Genomic DNA, 22,666 nt, shown 5'->3' with positions numbered 1-22,666 from the left:
TAGGATGTCACTTTAATGGTTTTTGTTTCCTACTGCAGCTTTGAAAGTCAGCCAAGAATATTTCTCAGCCCATAAAACATTTTCACTATGCTATTCTCCAGCTAGCTCTCAATGATCTGTGGAAATAAAGGGCAAAGGCAGCATGGGTAATGGGAATCCAAAGAATTTCCTTCACCTAATCATCAACATTAACTAGCCACCATTTCCTCCTATAACAAATAGCAAATTGGACAAGTAGGAGTTTCACTTCTTTCTGTTTAGAAGTGCCAGTTGGAAAAAAAAAAAAAAAAAGAAGTGCCAGTTGGAGGTATCAGTAATAAGTTTTTGAATATGAATATTTTTATTAAAAAAATAAGTTTACTTGGGTCCTATACAATACCAGCACAGAATACAGAATTTTAAAACTAGAAGGATCTCTCTCTCTCTAATATCTTCATGCTCTTGTCTCAGATGTCTAGATAGTGCTTAGCAAAGAAGCACCCACACATTTATTTTTTGAATATGTGAATGAAGGCTTATAGAAAACTAGAGATTAAGTTCACTTAGCTGGTTGTTAGTGGAGTCTAAGAAAACACTCTATTTTGGTGTCCTTTATAAACCAGTTTTCTTTTAAAATTAAACACTGAGACTATCTTTCAGAATTTTCTCACTTGTCTTATGTTCATTGAAGCACCATCATCTTCATTATAAATTGTAAGCTTTGGAATACATTCACCTGTCAGAGTTCTAGAAAGAATTAAATGAAGTGCTAAGTGATACTTTTTTCAAAAAAATTCAAAGTTTTTATACACAGTAACTCTGAAAGTGGATCTGGACTCACAAAAATTTGTCAGTTGTGCTAAGGATACAGAATGACAGATACTCTTTATAATGTACCTGATAGCAATGTAATTAAATGGTTAACAAAGGATAGTAACAATAATGTAGATCATACTTTTTTTTTTTTAGATCATACTTTTTAAGTCAGTGAGAAGACATTTTGAAAAAGATTCTTAAAAAAAAAAAAAAAGAAAAGAAAAAGATTCTTGCCATCCTTGGCACACTAATTAATTCTTTAGAAGGGTCTACCCAAAAGGCCATTCAATAAGACTTAACTTATTGTAGTCACACTTGATCCAAGCATTTCTGTACCTGAGAACACAATCTTATAAGTGAATTATATTTGTCTCTACTAGAAGGTTTTTCATTTTAAAAAAATTTAAATATCTGAGAAGTATAAAAGTATCCTTATCTGGAAATTTTAGCTATTCAAAATAAATCATTCCTTGATGACTCATAATAGCGGAGCCAAGCTGTTATTACATTTGCACAGCTAATACACGGTTAACACTAAAATGTAAAGAACTCTTCAGTACCAGTGTATAGCAATCTCCTACTAATACATCTTACAGAAACAAAGTATCTTAGTTTATTTTATTAGGCTTACTGGTTTGGGCATGCCTAATAGTAATGAAGAGCCTTAGAGGGGCCGTTCTTATCTTAGTATTATGTTGGTGGTTTTCATAGCAAAATGAAGGAAATTTGATAACTGAATCTGAATCTGGGTGTATGTACTAACATGTGCTGTACTAACTTCTGAAAATTGTCTATCATATGTCATGTTCATGCTTTGTGTCAGCAACCATTATATTACCAGTGCACCCCTTATTAGTTTGTTAAGATAACTTAAAAAAGTTAGAGATATTTTTATTAAGACAATTATAGCATTGATAATTACAATAATGATAATGCCTATAACTACTACTTGTTAGCATTTTCTTTGTGCTGAGTATTGTGCTAGATTCTTTATACATTTTATCTAATTTTGAGAAAGGTATGAGCCTACTCATGTTTTGAAAGAATTGAGGTTCAAAGAGTTTATGTACCTTTACCACAGATTACACACACAAAAAAAATAAAGTTGGCATTTGAACCTTAGCTTTTGAATATCAAAGCTCTTTTCCAAATTCAAGCAACCTTCCCAATGAGTAACCAGTAAAGGTTTTACTGGAATGATTTTTAAAATGTCTTATTATGGAGCTGAAATGGAGTGAAGGGCTGATGTCCTAACATTGCTGGCTTTGCCTTCCCCTGAGCATTACTAGCAGTGGCGTACTCAATTTATGAGAACAATGAGCAGAATTTCTCTGATGAGGCATAGAAGAATAAAGTGTGATTCTCACATTGGTTCCAGTTAATGAGGAACCTAATGAAGAACAAATGGAACCAAGTGTTTCTTCAACTTCAGACATCAGCATGAAATCAAGCGATAAAGTTTGTCATCCTCAAATAAGTGAACAACTCAGGTTTTGCCCAAAACATAGGTGTTGTAGTATACCAATCCTTCTCTTGTCAGCCAGTTTGCCTCCAGTTAATGAAGTATATTGGGACACTTTGCAGAACTGGTGCCAACAATTTAATTTGGGTACTGATGACCCAGAAAATAGAGTTTTTCTGAGTCTCCAGAAACATGCTTACTCTGAAATAAACCAAGAGTGTGGTGACAATGTAAAGATGATTCCTGAAACATCACCAGAGGCTAAATTGCAGTCATGTTTGAGGAAATGCAAGATGGTGGCCAAGAAAGCAAGGATTTGGAAAAGTTGTAAGAAGAGTGAGAGGGAGAGAGGACTTAATACAGTCAAAGTGGTAACTAGAAGGCATATTGACAGCATGGTCAAGAATTGCTGCAAGAGCCAATCAATCCAACTGTGAATTCATGTTCCATTCCTGCTTCTGTTGAGACCTTTCTGCTGCAAGCCTCTTGTGTCAAGTGGTGTGTGGTCCATGGCAGACCTCTCCTGGCAGATACACAAGATTGGGTTCGCCTCCAGTTTCATGTAGGTCAGGCCTGGGTGCCTGACATTCCCAAAAGATGATCTTTCTCTTCCTATTACCTGCTTGCACTTCCCATCCCGAGGCCTAGAAGATAATATGTTATACCTCGAATGTACTAAGATAAATAAGAAGATGATGAAAAGATTAATTGTATTGGGGAAGGAAAAGCGACCTCTTTTGAACACACCAACATCATTCCATTTGAATGGGCCATATCTTACTACAGAATACATGGTGGAGAACCCCGAGCTGCCACTGACTTGCATCCCAGTGATTGCTGCCCTCTGTCTTAGCCAGCCTCAGCATCGCTTGATACCTTGACTACGGATGTGAATGTCTGGATTCTGTACTTGAGGTTTGCCATGAAGTGACTGCTCCTCCTGCTTCAAGTATTTAGTTCTATAGAATATAATTTAGTTCTGTTTTAATTAATGGATTTTTTTTTAAAGTTTTAGGTTTTCAGAAAAATTGAGCAAAAAGTACAGAGTTCTGAAATACTGCTCTACCCCCTTCCCCTACTATTAGCAGCCTGCACCAGAGTGGTACAATTGTTGAACCTACATTGACTTACCATTATCATTCAAAGCTCATAGTTTACAAAAGGGTTCACTTTGGTATGGTATAGTCTATGGACTTTGACAAGTATATAATGACCACTTATATCCACTATTCAGTGTCCTCAAAATAGCTTCCCTACTCTAAAATTTTCATATTCCATCTATTCAACACTCTCTTTCCTCCAACTCCTGACCACTCCATAGCTTTGCCTTTTCTAGATTGCCATACATTTGGACTCATGATAGCCTTGACTAATTTCACAACAGTATGCATTTTAGATTCCTCCTTTTTCATGGCTTAATATTCCCACTTCTTAGTGATGAATGGTCCATTGTCCGCATGTACCTTAGTTTGTGTATTCATTCACGTATTAAGTCATCCAGGCTGCTTCCACCTTTTGGCAATTATGATAAAGCTGCTACAAACATTTATGTACAGGTTATTGCGCAGGCATACGTTTCAACTAACATAAATACCCAGGAGCATGATTGTTGGAACGTGGGGTAAAAGTATGTTTAGTTTTATAAGAAACTGCCAAACTGTTTTCCAAAGTGACTGTACCATTTTCCATTCCCACCAGCAATGATTGAGAGTTCTTGTTGCTCCACATCCTTACCAGATTTGATGGTATCAGTGCTTTGGATTTTGGCCATCCCAATGGGTGTGTAGAAGTATTTCATTATTTTAATTTGCAAGTCCCTAATGACCTGAAATGTGCAGAATCATTTCATATGCTTATATATCATCTGTATATCTTTGGTGAGGTATCTAGATTTTTTGCCCATTTTTCCACCTGTCATTTTCTTATTCTTTGGGTTTTAAGAGTCCTTTTGTATTTTGAGTGATATTCTTTTATTGAATAAGTCAAATATGTTTCCTAGTCTGACTTGTCTTCTCTTTCTCTTCTCTTTCTCTAATTTGTATATTCAGATTATTTTTTTTTTTTAAATTTTTATTTATTTATGATAGTCAAAGAGAGAGAGAGAGAGGCAGAGACACAGGCAGAGGGAGAAGCAGGCTCCATGCACCGGGAGCCCGATGTGGGATTCGATCCCGGGTCTCCAGGATCGCGCCCTGGGCCAAAGGCAGGCGCCAAACCGCTGCGCCACCCAGGGATCCCTCTAATTTGTATATTCAGATTATTGATATTGATATAAATGGCTTAAGATTTGTAAAAAACTAAATAAATAAAACTTCATATTATGTAGTAATTCATTATATCCTGTGACTTTAACTGAATGCATTTATCAGTTCTAACAGTTTTTTGGTTGACTCTTCAGGTTTTCTATATATATAAAGTATCATGTCATCTGCAAATAGTGAAAGTTTTACTTCTTCCTTGCCCATTTGGATAACTTTATTTCTTTTTATTGTCTAATTACTGTGGCTGGGACTTCTAGTACTGTGTTAAATAACAGTGTTGAGAGTGGACATCCCTCCCTGTCTTGTTCCTGACTGTAGAGGAAAAGCTCTTAGTTTTTCTTGGGAATTAACTGTGGTGCTCGCTTCGGCAGCACATATACTAAAATTAGAATTAGCTGTGGGTTTTTCATATGTGGCCTTTATTATGTTGAGATATGTTTCCTCTAAACCTACTTTGTTGAGAGTTTTCCTTATGAATGGTTGTTGTACTTTGTCAAATGCTTTTTTTGCATCTATTGAAATGATCATATGATTCTTACCTTTCTTTTATTGTGGTATATCACATTGATTGATTAACAAATAGTAAACCACTGTTGCAACCCAAGAATGAATCCCACTTGATTGTGGTGAATGATTTTTTTTAAGTATTGTCGGGTTTGGTTTGCTAGTATCTTATTGAGAATTTCTGTTTCTGTTTTCTTCAGGGATATTGGCCTGTAGTTCTCTTTCGTTGTGGTGTCTTTACCTGGTTTTGGTATCAGGATAATGCTATACACTAATAATAAAGCAGCAGAAAGAGAAATTAAGGAATCCCATTTACAATTTTACCAAAAATAATAAGATACCTAGGATTAAACAAATCCAAAGAAGTGAAAGACCTATACTCTGAAAACTATAAAACACTGATGAGAGAAATTGAAGATGTCACACACACACAAAAAAAGGACATTTCATGCTCATGGGCTGACAACAAATATTTTGAAAACATGTATACTACTGAAAGCATCTACACATTTAATGCAATCCCTATCAAAATACTACCAGCATTTTTCACAGAGCTAGAACAGATAATCCTAAAATTTATATGGAACCACAAAAGACCCTGAATAGTCAAAGCAACCTTGAAAAAGAAAAGCAAAACCGGAGGCATCACAATTCCAGACTTCAAGTTATATTACAAAGCTGTTAGTAATTGAAGCAATATGGTACTAGCATAAAAATAGATGTATAGATTCAATAGAACAGAATAGAAAACCCAGAAATGAACCTACAGCTATTTGGTTAATCAATCTTCTAGGTACCTGGGTGGCTCAGTTTGTTAAGCCTCTGCCTTCAGCTCAGATGATGATCTCAGGGTCCTGGGATCAAGCCCTACATCGGGCTCCTTGCTCAGCGAGGAGCCTGCTTCTCCCTCTCCTTCTGCCTGCCACTCTCCCTGCTTGTGTTCTCTCTCTCTGTCAAATAAATAAAATCTTTAAAAAAATTAATCTTCAACAAAGAAGGGAAAAAGTATCCAGTGGGTAAAAGACCACTTCTTTAACAAATGATATTGGGAAAACTGGACAGCAACATGCAGAAGAATGAAACTGGGCTACTAAATAAAATGAATTAAGTACCTAAATATGGGATCTGAAATCATAGAACTCAGGCCATAACTTCTTTGACATTGGCTTTAGCAAATTCTTTCTAGATATATCTCCTGAGGCAAGGGAAACAAAAGCAAAAATAATTTATTGGGACTTCATCCAAATAAAAACCTTCTGCACAGCAAAGGGAACAGTCAATCAGCAAAACTTAAAGGCAACCTATGGAATAGGAGAAGATATCTGTGAATGACATATCTGATAAAAGGTTAATATATAAAGAACTTATTAAACCAAATGCCCTCAAGTGAATAATCCAATTAAAAATGAACAGAAGAATGAATAGATCAATGAATAGATGTTTTTCCAAAGAAGACATGCATATCATCAACAGACACATGAAAAGATGCTCAACATCACTCATTATTAGGGAAATGGAAATCAAAACTGTAGTGAAATATCACCTCACACCTGTCAGAATGGCTAACATCAACAACACAAGAAACAACAGGTGTTGGTGAAGATGTGCAGAAATGGGAACCCTCCTGCACTGTTGTTGTAAATGCAAACAAGTGCAACCACTGTGAAAAACAGTAGGAAGGTTCCTCAGAAAGTTAAAAATGGAACTTCCCAATGATTCAGCAATTATTGTACTCATTATTTACCCAAAGAATACAAAAATACTAATTCCAAAGGATACATGCACCTCAATGTTTATAGCAGCATTATCTATAGTAGCCAAATTATAGAATCAGCCCAAGTGTCCATTGATGAGTGGGTAAGGAAGAGATGGTCTATATCTATGTCTGTCTATCTATCTATCTATCTATCTATCTATATAATGGAATATTACTCAGCCAAAAACTAGAATGAAATCTTGCCATTTGCAATGATATGGATGGAGCTAGAGAGTATTATTCTAAGTGTAGTAAGTTAGAGAAAGACAAATACCATATTTCTCTAATATGTGGAATTTAAGCAAAGGAGAAAAGTGGGGACAACCCAAAAAGCAGCCTTTTGACTATAGAGAACAAAGTGACAGTTCCCAGAAGTCAGTTGGGTGGATGGATGGATTAAGTGTGTGATAGGGATTAAAGAGTGTACTTGTTTTGATGAGCACCTGGTATTGTATGGCTGTGTTGAATACCTGAAACTAATATGCTGTATGTTAACTGGAAGTTAAAAGCTTTAAAAAATAATAATTCATTATAATAAGTATAGAATTTTAATTTTTTGTGTCACCATTTCTATATCTATGGCACTAAGAAATGATGCATGTTTAGAAGCATTTTCTTTGCTTCAATTATTTGACTTTCTTTTCAGAGAATTAGTGTGGACAAACATATAATAATTTTCCTTATTATTTATTTTATTGAATTACATTCATGACAGTAGTGTGGGGATGTCCAGGAGTATGAAACAATTCTCTTTAAAAAACTGCTTTTGGCAAAGTGTAGTTTGAACTGTGAAGTTAAGGATTACTTGTTTCTCTAACACTGTGTTTTAGTCAAAACTATACAGATGTAATGAGTGTTGCCTATGTTAGCTTGGAATTTTTACTGGAAGTCGTGGCAAAATGGAAAAATACATACTTTTATGTCATTCTCTATGTTAACAGTTTATACAAAGCTACAGTTATGCAGAGCATATGCAGCTTACAGAGCTTAGGACAGCTGGAGAATATAACTTACTATGGATGTCTCTACTTTTATAGGATATCCTGTTAATTTAAAATAGCTTATTTATTGTTCGGTTCATGCTGAATATTGATCATACTCTGACAGCATAGTTTTAAGCTAGAAAACTCAGGGTATTTTTGACATCCATTCAATAGTTTTTGCTTTCAGTTTTTGAATTTTGGTGGTTATTTTTTAATTGGCATCGATTTAATTGTACTGAAGAGTACAATTAAGTATTTTCCTTCAACTATAAAAACATCTTCCCCATCTCCCTCACTGTGTGCTGGTTTAAAAGATGGCTGTTTTAGACACTTCAGCCTTACTTTGGCATGTTGGTGTATTTGGTTTGCAAAACTTTGAAGTTATTTATGCTTTATGATGTTATGGAAAGAGTATAGACTCTGGAATCAAATAGGTATGTATTTAGATCCTACCTCTGCCATTTGGTAGCTGTGAAATTCTTGGGCAAATTGCTTAACCTCTCTGTCTCAGTTTTCTTATCTATAAAATGAGATTAAAAGTTGGATTTACCTCACGGTGCTGTTATTGGAATGAATAAAGTAGTACATGGGATTCACAGCACAGAGCAAGTTACATATGTGTCATTTGTTATCAACACAGTGTCTAAGAGGTAGATATTCGATGAACAGTAGGTATTTTCTATAATTATTTATGAGGGTTTTCCCTCACATCTGTGAGAGGTCAGAACAGCTCATGTTCCTGAGACTGTAAGTCGGGCACAGATAAACTGCCTTGTGCAAGCAGAATATATACTGAATTTTAATAATGCTACAAGCAAATGGTTTATCAGGAACAAGGGAACTTAATTTTTTTTTTATGGAAATCCGAGATCTTGTTCTGGAGATTATTTTTAAGTCAGCCCAAAAAGGTGAGCAAGGAATCTTAAGAAATCTCTGATTTTGGTAGACTCTTCAAATGTTTAATTACTAAATGTTATTGTCACTTTCACAACTATATGTATGTTGTATAGGTAGAGTTTTAAGCATGTGGAATATTGTTTACAGGAAAATGGAATATGTAGACTATGATACAATTTTGCTTTCCTCTACATTTTTATTTCAAAATCCAGTCTAACATCAGTTAGATTTCTTCAGTTTAAGTGGTATTGGAAATGACTGGTTAAAAATAATGCATTTGTGGGGCTCCTGGGTGATGCAGTCCGTTAAAGTGTCTGACTCTTGATTTTGGTTCAGGTCATGATCTCAGGGTCATGAGATCAAGCCTTGTCTTGGGCTCAGCACTGAGTCTGCTTGACTTTCTTTCTCCCTCTCCCTCAGCCCCTCCTACTTGCTCTCTCTCTCTCTCTCTAAAATAAATAAATAAAACCTAAAAATATATATAATGCATTTGTTTATGGAAGAGGCAATTTCTTTCTGAGGGAAAGAGATGTGTTCTGTAGATAAATTTATTACTATAGTGTCAACACATTTTATTTAGAATATAAAGGCAAGGCTTATGTTAAAAAATTTTTAATTGTTTAACATGCTTAATTATCAAAACAAATTGTTTAAACTAGTTAAATGTTTGAAACTTTAAAATTGTTTTAAAGTAAAAAAAAAAAAATCTGCTTAACTTCCCAGCCTCTTTTGTCTTTTGTTTTCTTTGCCTATAAGAAAAGATATTAATAATTTTAGTGTTCTCATAACTTATAAGCTCTTTAAAAAGAGAGCTTTTTTTAAAAACAATATTGACAAAGCTAATGTTTCATGTGATTTTATTTTTTATTGATTATAGCTTATTTAAGTATTCATATGCTTGGAATTTTTTAAAATATAAAATTGGTTCTCCCTTAAATTTATTTTATTTTAAAGAAATATGTATAGAGGAGCCAGAACTGTAGTTATTGTTCCTGTAGTGTTATCATTCTCATGGTATTTATTTGACAAAAGTATGATTCATATGCTTTCTGAACTTTGCTATAAAAAGGGAGAAAATAAAAATCTTTTTCTATTTCTTTCTATCCCCAATTCATTTTATTTCAGATGGTTATACCCCCTTTTCATCAACCCCCCCCCCCCAGCTTCTTCCTAAGTGTATGTAGGTTTCCCTAATGATGATGATTCATTTTAAAAGAAGTTTATGTTAGGCTTGGCAGGGTCAGGTAGAGAAAGTTAAAGCAAAATAGGACCTAGAACACTTGGATCTATTCTTGACATTTTTAATGAGTAAGGAGTTAGTTATTGGTGTGTATGCAAACAAATGGTGCCATAAAATCTACAGTTTCTATTACTAGGGGAACTGATACTTAAGACTGAGAAATATGGTGATTTGTATATGTTTCAATAATAGATGCTGATTGCAGCGGTCATTTTACAAAGAAACCTTTTTTAAAAACCTTAACTGTAAATTTTGGTCATAGATTATTATCTCTAGTTAGCAACAATTTTATTGACTTCAGCATTTGAGAATCCCGAGTACATTCTTGATCTCTTTGATTCTTTTTGATAGTTTTGGGGGATTCTCAGGGTTTTTTTTTTTTTTTTCCTGATATGGCTTTTATTCTCTTATCTCTCTATGGAACTGTCTCATATGGCACTATATGTTTCTTAGGTTTTCCACAGGATTCCATATGTCTGTACACTGGTTTCATTCTGTTTTTTTTTTTTTTCCTCTCTTTTTGTGCATCAGTTTGGATATTTTCTACTAGCCTGTTTACCAGTTCAAGAATCCTCTGTTCTCCTGTGTCTATTCTATTAAACTTATTTTTTTTATTTTTTTATTTTATTTTTTAAAAATATTTTATTTATTTATTCATGAGAGACACAGAGAAGGAGAGAGAGAGGCAGAGACACAGGCAGAGGGAGAAGCAGACTCCATGCACGGAGCCTGACGTGGGACTCGATCCCGGGTCTCCAGGATCAGGCCCTGGGCTGAAGGCAGCACTAAACCTCTGAGCCATCAGGGCTGCCTAAACTTATCTTTTTTAATATTTAATTTCAGCATTTATAGTTTTGGGTTCTATCTAACGTAATTGTTTTAATTTTCCTCTCAAATATTATCACATGTGAAAGTCTGTATTGAATTCAGTACTAGCCCTGGCTAAACCTAACTTTGATAGCTATGAGATTGCTCTTATTTTTCTAGAAAGGATTCTAAATGTTCTATGTACTGCGATCATCCATGGTTATAGTTAGAGCCACTTCTTCATTACTGATAGGGTAAATGGTCGTCTTAATCTAGTTTTATTTAGTTTCATATATTATATCCAAATTCTTGATTTAGGGACACCTGGGTGACTCAGTGGTTTAGTGCCTGCCTTCAGCCCAGGGCATGATCCTGGAGTCTCGGGATCGAGTCCCACGTCGGGCTCCCTGCATGGAGCCTGCTTCTCCCTTTGCCTGTGTCTCTGCCTCTCTCTCTCTCTCTCTCTCTCTCTCTCTCTCTCTCTCTCTGTGTCTCTCATGAATAAATAAAATCCTAAAAAAACAAACAAACAAATTCTTGATTTAAATTAATAGCAAATGTAATCTGTAGTTATTGAGTCAGTCTTTCAGGAACTGTCCTGTGTTTTTTATTTTGGAAAAGAAAGTAAGGATGATGGTTTTTTTCTGCCTTCTAGATTCTGAAGTCCTTGGGGGAATAGGGGACTTCCTTCTCAAGTTTTTCATTCCATTTCCTAAAACTGTTCCTGACTTGCTAGGCAATGAATGTTTGTTGAATGAATGAGGTGAATTGAATTGAACGAATTGCTGAAATTTCTAATGAAATTATTCAACTCATTTTTCCTCTGATCCTCCCCACATACCATACCACAGTGACTTTTGTCTAATCAGAAACAAAATCTAGTAGTTGTTTGTTTGTTTTTTTATACTTCTCAAATGGCTCAACTAATAAATTCACATTTATAGTAATACATCTAGCAGTCTTACTAATTCATTGGAGGAAGAAGGGAGAGTGTACAAGACATAGGTAAGGATGGGTTCTCACATTATTTGAGCATAGCTCCTAGTAGGGGAAGGCAAAGAAAGCAATAGCACACATAAAATTAGAGCTGATAAAAAAAAAAAAAATTAGAGCTGATATGGGCTCAGAATTTTTTCTTTTGGGATCCCTGGGTGGCGCAGCGGTTTGGCGCCTGCCTTTGGCCCAGGGCGCGATCCTGGAGACTCGGGATCGAATCCCACGTCAGGCTCCCGGTGCATGGAGCCTGCTTCTCCCTCTGCCTGTGTCTCTGCCTCTCTCTCTCTCTCTCTGTGTGACTATCATAAATAAAAAAAAAAAAAAAAAAAAAATTAAGAATTTTTTCTTTTGATGTAAGTTCACTAGGCTGTTCACTAGGAGCTATTCATTATGTTACACAAACTCCTCTAGGTAGGGCACAAAAATTAGAAGAATTTTTTCATTATTAAATAGCAGTTAGGTTAACATTTTTTAGTCTATATGTTAACTCCATCCATTGCTAGGGAGTGAAACCTTCATATGGATAAATCAAGATGACTTTTTTATTCCTTTTTTGACTCCGCAGCATTTAACATAGTTAACTTCCTCTTTCCCGAGACACTATCCTTTTACCATTCCCAGTTTTCCTTCTTCCCTCTCTGGCACCCTGCTCTCCCCCTAAACTGTATTCCCTCAAAATTTATGTTGAAGCCCTAACTCCCACCTGATGGTATTTGGAAATGAGGACTTTGGGAAGTAGTTAGGTATAGGTGAGGTCATGAAAGTATGGTCCTCATGATGAATTAATGCCCTTATTAGAAGAAAACACCAGAGACCTTGCTCTCTCTTTCTCTCCCCCATGTGAGGACATATCAAGAAGGCCACCATCTGCAAGCCAGGAAGAGTGCTTTCACCAGACTCCAGCTATCCGGAGCTACAAGAAAATAAATTTCTTTTGTTTAAGCACCTTTGTATATAGTATTTTGTTATGGAGACCTGAGCTGACTAATACATACATCTTTGTAAATTCCTCTACCATTTCTTTTTTCTTTTAAAATTTTAAAAATTGTAATTCCTGTTTAGTTTATATACAGTGTTATGTGTGTTTCAGGTATATAATACGGGATTCAACTCTGCCACTTTGTTCGTTATTTATTTATCTTTCTTCACTCATAGTACACTTTTTTCTACTTACATCATTCTAGATACCATCTTTATGGCAAAGATCCATATTTTTGCCCCACCTCTTTCTTGTATGTCTAAACCTCGAGTTGTCTTATTGACACTTCAAATCTAACATTTTCCAGTGACTCAGTGGAGGCATTGGTTTAGCAGAGGAATTGATTGTATCCTCTTAATATTATTCATATATATCTACTTACTTTATCCCTGTTGCCATGATATTTGTTTACATAACTCTATATATTGGATTATAGAGAATTTGTTCTAACTGAATGGCTTCAATATAGATTAATTTTTTTTTTTTGTATTTTTCTAAGTATACTTTTTAGAGCAGTTTTAGGTTCACAGGAAAATTGAGTAGGAAGTACAGAGAGTTCCCATATACCCCTTTCCCCCTACACATATCATCTGTCTACTGTCATCATCCCACAGCAGAGAGGTACATTTGTTACAGTTGATAAATTTATATTGACACATTATCACCCAAAGTCCATAGTTTACATTAGGGTTCATTCTTGGTGTAGAACATCCTATGGGTTTTGACTAACAAATAATGACATGTTATCCGTCTTTGTAGCATACAGAGTAGTTTCACTGTCCTAAAAATCCTTCATACTCTGCCTGTTTGTCCCTCTCCTACCTTTAACCCCTAACAACCACTAATCCTTTTATTGTCTCCATAGTTTTACCTTTTCCAGAATGTTACATAGTTAGAATTATGCAATATGTAGCCCTTTCAGATTGGCTTCTTTCACTTGGTAATATGCATATAGGGTCCTGCATTCTTTTCATGGCCCTTAGTTTTTGTTTTTTGTTTTTTGTTTTTTGTTTTTTGTTTTTTTTTGATTACTATTACATTGTATGGATGTACCAGTTTATTTCTCCATTCACCTACTGAAGCCCATCTTGGTTGTTTTCAGGTTTTAGCAATTTTAATAAAGCAACTGGTAAACATCCATGTACAGGTTTTGGTGTAAATGTAAGTTTTTGACTCATTTGGTAAATAGCAAGACTCATGATTGCTAGATGATATGGTACAAATATGTTAAGTTTTTTAAGAAACTTCCTTCCAAACTGTCTTCCAAAGGAGCTATACCATTTTGTAATCCCACCAGCAGTGAATGAGAGTTCTTGGTTTTCGATATCTTCATCGGCATTTGGTGGTGTCCGTATTTTGGGTTGTGTCTATTTTAATAGGTGTATAGTGGCATCTCATTTTCGTTTTAATTTACAGTTCCCTAATGACATGATGTTAAGCATCTTTTCATGTTTATTGCCATCTGTGTAACTCTGGTGAAGTGTCTGTTCAGGTCTTTTGTCTACTTTTTAATTTGGCTTCTCAATCTTTTTTTTAAAGAGTTCTTTTTATATTTTGGATATCAGTCCTTTATGAGACATGTCTTCTGCAAATATTTTACCCCAGATTCTGGCTTGTTTTCTCATTCTTTTGATAGTGTCTTTTGCAGAGCAGATGTTTTTAATTTTAGTGAAATGAAACTATTATTTCTGTCATGAATCATGCCTTGGTGTTGTGTCTAAAAAGTCATCAACATAGCCAAGATCATTTAGATTTTCTTTGCTGTTATTTTCCAGGACTTTTATAGTTTTGCATTTTGTATTTAGGTCTATATTCCAGTTTAAGCTACTTTTTGTGAGGAGTATTAGGTCTGCGTTTAGATTCTTTTTTGCACAGGTTTGTCCAATTCTAGCAGTATTTGTTGACAAGAGTTTTTTGTTAATGCTTTTTTATTTTCTATAAGGACAGTCATTTCACCTGCAAACAAATACAGTTTTATTTATTCCTTCCCAATCTATATACCATTTCTTGCCTTTTCTTGTCTAGCTATTGCACTAGCTCAGACTTGTAGTACATATTTGAAAAATAATGATAAGAGGGAATATCTTAGCCTCATTCCTGATATTAATGGGAAAGTTTTTTTTCCTCAGCGTTAAGGTGTTATAGGGTTTTTTTGTAGTTTTTTTTTTTTTCCATCAAGTTGAGGAAGTTCTCTTTATTATTAGTTAGCAGTCTGTATCATGACTGGGTGTTGAATATTTTTATTTTTTTTGTTGAAATATAGTTGACATACAATGTTATATTAGCTTCAGGTGTACGGCACAATGATTCCACAAGTTTTATACATTATGCTGTACTCACCACAAGTGTAGCTACTATCTGTCATCATACAATGTTATTATAATACCATTGACTATATTCCCTGTTGTACCTTTCATTCCTATTACTTACTCATCCCATAACTAGAAGCTTACTCTCTTCACCCACTCTCCTTCACCCATTTCTCCTTCTGCATGACCTCCTCCTCTTTGGCAACTGTCAATTTATTCTTTGTATTTTGGGGTCTGCTTCTGCTTTTTATTTGTTTTATTTTTAGATTCCACATATAAATCATACGGTATTTGTCTTTCTTTGACTTGTTTAATATACCTTCTGGGGAGTCCATCCGTGTTGTCACAAATGGCAGGATCTTTCTTTTTTCATGACTGCATAACATTCTGGGGTGTGTGTGTGTGTGTGTGTGTGTGTGTGTGTGTGTGAGACTTATGTTGCTTCCATATCTTGGCTGTTGTAAATAATGCTATAATAGACATAGAAGTGCATATATATTTTCAAATTAGTCTTCTCATTTCCTTTGGATACCTAGTAGTGGAATTACTGGAACTAGATCAAATGGTATTTCTATTTTTAATCTTTTTGCGGGACCTTTATACTGTTTTTCACAGGCTATACCAATTTACACTCCCATCCACAGTGCACATAGTGTTTCCTTTTTATAAGTATCCTCACCAATACTTGTTCTTTCTTCTGTTTTTAATTTTAGCCATTCTGAAAAGTGGAAGGTGATATCTCACCATGGTTTTGATTTGCATTTCCCTCATGATTAATGATGTTGAGCATCTTTTCATATGTCTCTGTTGGCGATCTGTATGTCTTCTTTGGAAAAATGTCTATTTAGGTCCTCCGCTCATTTTTTAATTGGATTATTTGTGTTTTTTTGGTGTTGGGTGTTATGAATTCTTTGTATATTTTGGATATAACCACTTATCAGCAATATCATTTGCACATATCTTAATTTCACTCAGTATCATTTGCAAATATGAACTCCCATTCAATTACCTTTTCGTGTGTTGGTAGTTTCCTTCACTGTGCAAAAGCTTTTTATTTTGATGTAATCCCAATAGTTTATTTTTACTTTTATTTCCCTTGCCTTAAGAGATATACCTAGAAAAATGTTGCTTTGGCCAACATCAAAGAAATTACCACCTGTGTTTATTTTTTTTTCTAAGAGTTTTATGGTTTTAGGTCTTACATTAAGATCTTTAATCTGTTTTTAGTTTATTTTTGTAGTGTAAGAAAGGGATCATTTCATTCTTTTGAATGTTGCTGTCCAGTTTTCCCAGCACCATTTATTGAACAGACTGTCTTTTTCCATTGTATATGCTTGCCTCCTCAGTCATAGATTACTTGACTATATAAACATGGTTGTTTTGTTTTGTTTTTAATTCATGAAAGAGAGAGAGATAGACACAAAGGTAGAGGGAGAAGCAGGCTCCCTGCAAGGAGCTCAAGACAGGACTTGATCCCAGTACCCCAGGATCATGACCCGAACCAAAGGCAAATACTCAGCCACTGAGCCACCCAGGTACCCCTAAACATGGGTTTATTTCTGGGCTTTTTATTCTATTCTATTGGTTTATGTGTCTGTCTTTGTGCCCGTACCATGTTGTGTTGATTCCAACAGCTTTGTAGTATATCTTAAAATCTGGAATTGTGATATCTCTAGCTTCAAACTTCCTTCTTAAGGTTTCTTTGGCTATTTAGGGTTTGTGTGGTTCCACACAAATTTTAGGATTATTTATTCTACCTCTGTGAAGAATGCTATTGGAACTTTGATAGCAATTGTATTAAATCTATAGATTGCTTTGGGTAGTATGGACATTATAACAATATTTTTTTTTCCAGTCCATGAATAAAATGCCTTTCTGTTTGTGTTGTCTTTAATTTCTTTAATCAGTGTTTTATATTTTTCAGAGTACAAGTATTTCATCTCCTTAATTAAGTTTATTTCTAGGTATTTTATTCTTTTTGATGTAATTGTAAATGGAATTATTTCTCTTTCTACTACTTTGTTATTAGTGTATAGAAATTCAACCAATTTCTGTATATTTTGTATCCTGCAATTTTACTGAATTCATTTATTCTAATAGTTTTTTGATGAAATCTTTAGGGTTTTCTATATATAGTAGCATGTCATATGCAGATCATGACAGTTGAACTTCTTCCTTATCAATATGGATGCCTTTTATTTCTTTTTCTTGTAGATTGCTGTGGTACTATATTAAATAAAAGTGGCAAGGGTGGACATCCTTGTCTTGTTCCTAATCTTAGAGGAAAACCTCTTAGTTTTTCACTATTGAGTATGATGTTAGCTGTGGGTTTTTCATATATGGTTTTTATTATTTTGAGGTATATTCCTTCTAAACCCACTTGGTATAGAGTTTTTATTATGCACAGACTAGGTGTTGGATTTTGTTAAATGCTTTTTCTACATCTGTTGATATGATTATATGATTTATTTTTCTTTTAGCCTGGTTATATGATAGATTACATTTATTGATATTTTGAATGTTGAACCAGTGATCCGTATGTGGGATAAATTCCACTTCATTACAGTGTACAATTTTTTTTATCCATCATTGAATTATATACATTATTATACTTTGTTGAATTCAGTTTGTTAATATTTTGTATACCTGTCTTCAATTTTCTTGTAATGCCTTTGTCTGGTTTTGGTATTAGGATAATGGTGCTCTCATAGAATGACTTAGCAAGTATTCTCTTTAATTCTATCTTCTAGTAGAAATTGTAGAGAATTGATAATTTTTTTCTGTAAATGATTATTAGAATTTACTATAAACCCATCTGAGTCTGATGCTTTCTGTTTAGATTATTAATTCTTGAGTTAATTTCTTTAATTAATATAGGCCTATTCAGATTATCTGTTTTTTCTTGTGTAAGTTTTGGCAGAGTATCATTTCATCTAGATTATCAAGTATGTGACCATAAAAGTTTTCTTGTATTATATTTCATAATTTAGTTGACTCTTGAACAATATAAGGGTTAGGGGTCTGACCCTCCGTGCAGTTAAAAATCTACATATAACATTGACTCCCCCAAAACTTAACTACTAATAGCCTGCTATTGACCAAAAGCCTTACTGGTAACAGAAACAGTTGTTCAACTACATACTTTGTATGTGTATTATATACTGTATTCTTACAATAATGTAGAGAAAGATAATATTAAGAAAATTATAAGAAAGAGAACATACATTTAAAAGTACTGTAACATATTTATCAAAAAAGAAATCTGCACATAAATGGACCTGTGCAGTTCAAACCCATATTTTAATGGGCAACTGTAAATCCATTATTAAACTTTTAAGGTCCATGGGACCTGTAGTGATTTCCCTTTTTTTCATTTCTGATATTAGTAATCTGTGTCTTCTCTTGTTTTTCTTAGTTATCCTTGCTATATGCTTATCATTTTTATAGATCTTTTCCAAGAATGACCTTTTGCTTTTGCTGGTTTTTCTCTATTGACTTCCTGTTATCAATTTTATTTCTGCCCTAATTTTCCTATGTTTTTCTTGTATTTACTTTGGATTTAATTTGCTCTACTTTTTTTAGTTTCCTGAGGTGTAGATGCTTAGAATTATTGATTTTAGATCTTTCTTTTTTTCTAATATATGCATTCAATGCTATAAATTTCTCCTTAAGCACTACTTTTATTACATTCCACAGATTTTGATTATTGTATTTTCATTTTCATTTAGTCTAAACTAATGAAACTTTTTATTTCTGTTGAGATTTCTTCTTCAATCCATGTATTATTTGAAAGTGTGTTTTTTAACCTCCATGTATTTTGTAATTTTCCAAATATCTTTCTGCTACTGATTTCTAGTTTAACTTAACTGTAGTCTGATAGCAGACACTGTATGATTTCTGTTCTTTATGATTTGTTAAGGTAGATTTTATGGCCTCGATGTTGAGACAAATATGTATTCTGCTGTTGTTGGATGAAGTGGTATTTGAATAGCAATTATATCTAGTTGGTTGATGGTGCTGTTAAGTTCAACTGTGTTCTTTCTGATTTCCTGTTTGATAGATCTATCCTTTCTGATGGAGGAGTGTTCAAATTTCCAACTATATGAATGTATTCACCTCTTTCTTCTTTTCTATCAATTTTTGCCTCACATATTTTAACAACCTACTTTTAGGTGATGCATATTAAAGATTGTTAATGTCCTCTTGGAGTATTGACCTCTTTATCATTATGTAATGCCTCTCTTCATTCATGATAAATTCTCTTGACCTGAAATCTGCTTTGTCTGAAATTAATATAGCTACTCCAGCTTTATTTTGATTAGCGTTAGAATTGTACATCTTTTTCCATCCCTTCTACTCTCTTTGTATTTAAAGTGGATATTTTTGTCAACAACATATAGTTGGATCTTGTTCTTTGATCCTCTACGACAAATGTCTTAACTGGTGTGTTTTAGACCATTGACGTTTTAAAGTGATTATTGATATAGTTGCATTAATACCACCATATTTGTTACTGTCTTCTATTCCTTGTTCTTTGTTACTATTTTTGTCTTTGAGTATTTTTTTTTTGCCTTTTCTGATTTTAATTGAGCATTTTTAAATTACATTTTCTCTCCTTTCTTGGTATATGAAATATATATTTCCATTTTTTCTACTCTTTTCAGTGGTTACCCTGGAATTTGCAATATACATTTACAACTAATCTGTCATTCACTTTCAGATAACACTGTTCTGCTTCACAGGTAATACAACTATTTTATGATAACAAAAATTTGAATTTCTCCCTTTAGTCCCTTGTATCATTTCTGTCATTCATTTCACTTATACATATGCTATGGTCATTGAATACATTGTTATTTGTTTTTACTATTATTTTTGGACAAACTATTATTTGTTAGATCAATTAAGAGTAAGAAAGTTGAAATTTTTATTTTACCTTCACTTATTCCTCTTTAGTGCTCTTTCTTTTTGTAGATTCAAGTTTCAACCTAAATCGTTTCCTTTTCCTGGAACAACTTTTTGAGATTTATTTATTTCAGAGAGAAACAGAGAGGGTACAAGTAGGGGAGGTACAGTGGGAGAGAGAATCTCCAGCACACTTCCCACTGAGTGCGGATTCCCATGTGGGGCTCAGTCTCACAACCCTGAGATCATGACCTGAGCCAAAATCAGGAGTCTGACACTTAACCAACTGAGCTACCCAGATGCCCCTCCTGGAACAACTTTTTAAAACATTTTTTGCAAAGCAGTTCCATTAACAATTCCCTCAGTTTTTTTTTTTTTTTTTTTTTGAGAAAGTCTTTATTTCTCCTTCATCTCTGAAAGATAATTTCACAGAATACAGAAATTTAGGTAGGTGATTTTTCTTTCTCAGCACTTTAAATATTTCACTCCACTCTCCCTTATTGCATGGTTTCTGGGGAGCTATCTTAGGTGAACAGTTTTATTCCTTTGAATTTATTCCTTCTTTCAAGATTTGTGTGTTTGTTTGTTTTGTCTTTGTTTCTTGTAGTCTGAATATGATATGCCTGGATGTAGTTTTTTGCCAGTTATCTACTTGATGTTCTCTGTGCTTCCCAGATCTGTAGTTTGGTGTCAGACATTAATTTGGGGAAATTCTCAATTATTATTGCTTCAACTGTTTCTTCTATTCATACTTGTATCTCCTTCTGGTATTTCAGTTGCACATATATTACATCTTTTATAGTTTCCATAATTCTTGGAAATTCTTTTGGTTTTGTGTTTTTCCTTCAGTCTTTTTTTCTCTTTGCTTTTTCATTTTGGAAGTTTTTATTAATAATTAAGCTCAGGAAGTTTTTCCTCAGCCATGTCTAGTCTAACAAGCCCATCAAAGGTATTCTTTATTTCTGTTACAGTGTCAGATGCTTATAGCATTATGTAGGAGTCCTTAGAGCTTTTGCTAACAAAGTTTCTATCCGACAGTTAAACTCTCATGTGGAAAAGTTATATTGCGGAGGATTTTTCAAAGGTACATAATCAATTTTTTCAAAATGTTCAAAGTTTATTCTTAGAATCAGATTAGCAAATCCATGCACCTGCCAATTAATTACTTGCAAGATTTAGTGCTAGCCAAAATAAATCTCAGGGGCTTCTTTGGTATTCCTTGGTCCCAAACTTTTTAGACATTGGGAAGGACAATTTAATTTAACAAATTGACTGTGATTTTTATAACAACCTCATGTGTGTTTGATTGATGAAAGTTAGAGGTTACTCTCCTATGTATACACTACATCAGGTTTTTGAACTTGTAATGCATGTTGAGATCCCTATTCTGTTATTTAGAAATCCTAATTATCTAATTAAATATGTTACATGATGATTATACTAAGGTACACTTGCTCTGTCACTGATGACAAAGATATGAAGTGTGTACCTTCTACCCTGTTTTCTTTTTCTCCCTCTCACCCCATGCATCTGATTGAGTTTATATGTTTATGTTTAATACACTTACAATGCTATTATACTCTGTAATTGTCCACTCGGGTGTTTATTACATATTTCTCAATTCTGAACAGTTCTTAGTAAATCTCAGCTGGTGCTAATGAGAATTGTTACTTGTGGGGCCTTGATTATGTCATAGAAGGGTTTTGTTCATTAGTAAGACTTGCTGAATTTCCTTATTAATAATTAGTATTCAGTTTTGTTTTGGACTTTGGGGCAAAGAAAATGTGATTAAATTACAGTATGTCTAGTAGTAGCTTTGTATGGGTATATTAACAAAAGGAACATAATAACTTTGTTTGCCTGTTTCTCCAGATATGTGGATTATGATCACTACCTGCCTGCTAATGTGCTTAAAAATATTTATTTTTAAAAATATCAAGATATATCAGAAATATCCCATTTGTTATGGGTAAAGAATATAGTTTTTTTTGTTTAATATAGTCTTTAAACTTCTCCCCAATGTGAAGAATGGGTTTTTGTTTTAGTTTCTTTATTCCCAATTCCTGTCAATAAACTTGCCATATAAAATATAAGTATTAATGAAATTATACGATTTTCTATGTATTTGATGAACTACTTTAAATAATCCTATATATTTCATTATTGGAGAGAAAATGAGCATAGTTGTCGATGGAGGAAAATAAATTATTTGAATAATGTTAGTTTTAGGTTATAATTCAACAAGCAATGAATTTTGAAGCAAGCATTGTATATTTTGAAACAAACATAATTTTTCTTGTTATAGAATATACAGTCTTTTAAAAGTAATAAAGTACTTGGGGATAGATAAAGAATTTTAAAACTATATTTTTAAAATTTAGTTCTTCAGGTGCTGGAAATGTTGCTGATCGTGTTCTGGCTCAGCTCTTAACGGAAATGGATGGCATTGAACAGTTAAAGGACGTGACAATTTTAGCAGCTACTAACCGCCCAGATAGGATAGACAAGGTAAGAAAGACAGTAGTGTGAATATTGTAAAATCAAGAACTGGGTCATTTGATTGTCCTAGGTTGTTTTTTTTGTTTTTTTTCCTATCAAATTACCTTGTAGTCAGTTTTTTATTTAGAAGTTACCAGAAATCTTAAACTAAAGGAAAAGAACAGAGTAAAGCTTCTATATTTTTATTGCTTATGATTTGATATTAATGGAACTATTTTGTAACTCCTTGAATTTCCCCTCCCTTACTGTCGCATCAAACTTTCAGGTAGAGAA

General features: G+C 33.8%; 1 protein-coding gene across 8 annotated transcripts in view; it reads left to right on the top strand.

Moving 5' to 3' along the window:
* AFG2A (AFG2 AAA ATPase homolog A) overlaps nucleotides 1-22,666 on the top strand; it is a 530,081-nt gene that overhangs the window by 96,341 nt on the left and 411,074 nt on the right. For all 8 annotated transcript variants that reach the window (XR_012000935.1, XR_012000937.1, XR_012000934.1 and 5 more), the window contains exon 14: nucleotides 22,276-22,402. Coding sequence is in view for 4 of the 8 variants with exons in the window: in XM_026016788.2 (XP_025872573.2) it covers nucleotides 22,276-22,402 (127 nt within the window). In the remaining 4 variants the exon portion in view is untranslated. The remainder of the gene's footprint in view (nucleotides 1-22,275; nucleotides 22,403-22,666) is intronic.

This window comes from Vulpes vulpes, chromosome 4 (genome assembly GCF_048418805.1).
Source record: "Vulpes vulpes isolate BD-2025 chromosome 4, VulVul3, whole genome shotgun sequence".
NCBI classification, from domain to species: domain Eukaryota; kingdom Metazoa; phylum Chordata; class Mammalia; order Carnivora; family Canidae; genus Vulpes; species Vulpes vulpes.
Note: the sequence above shows the minus strand (reverse complement) of the source record. Positions and strands in the feature narration are given on the sequence as shown.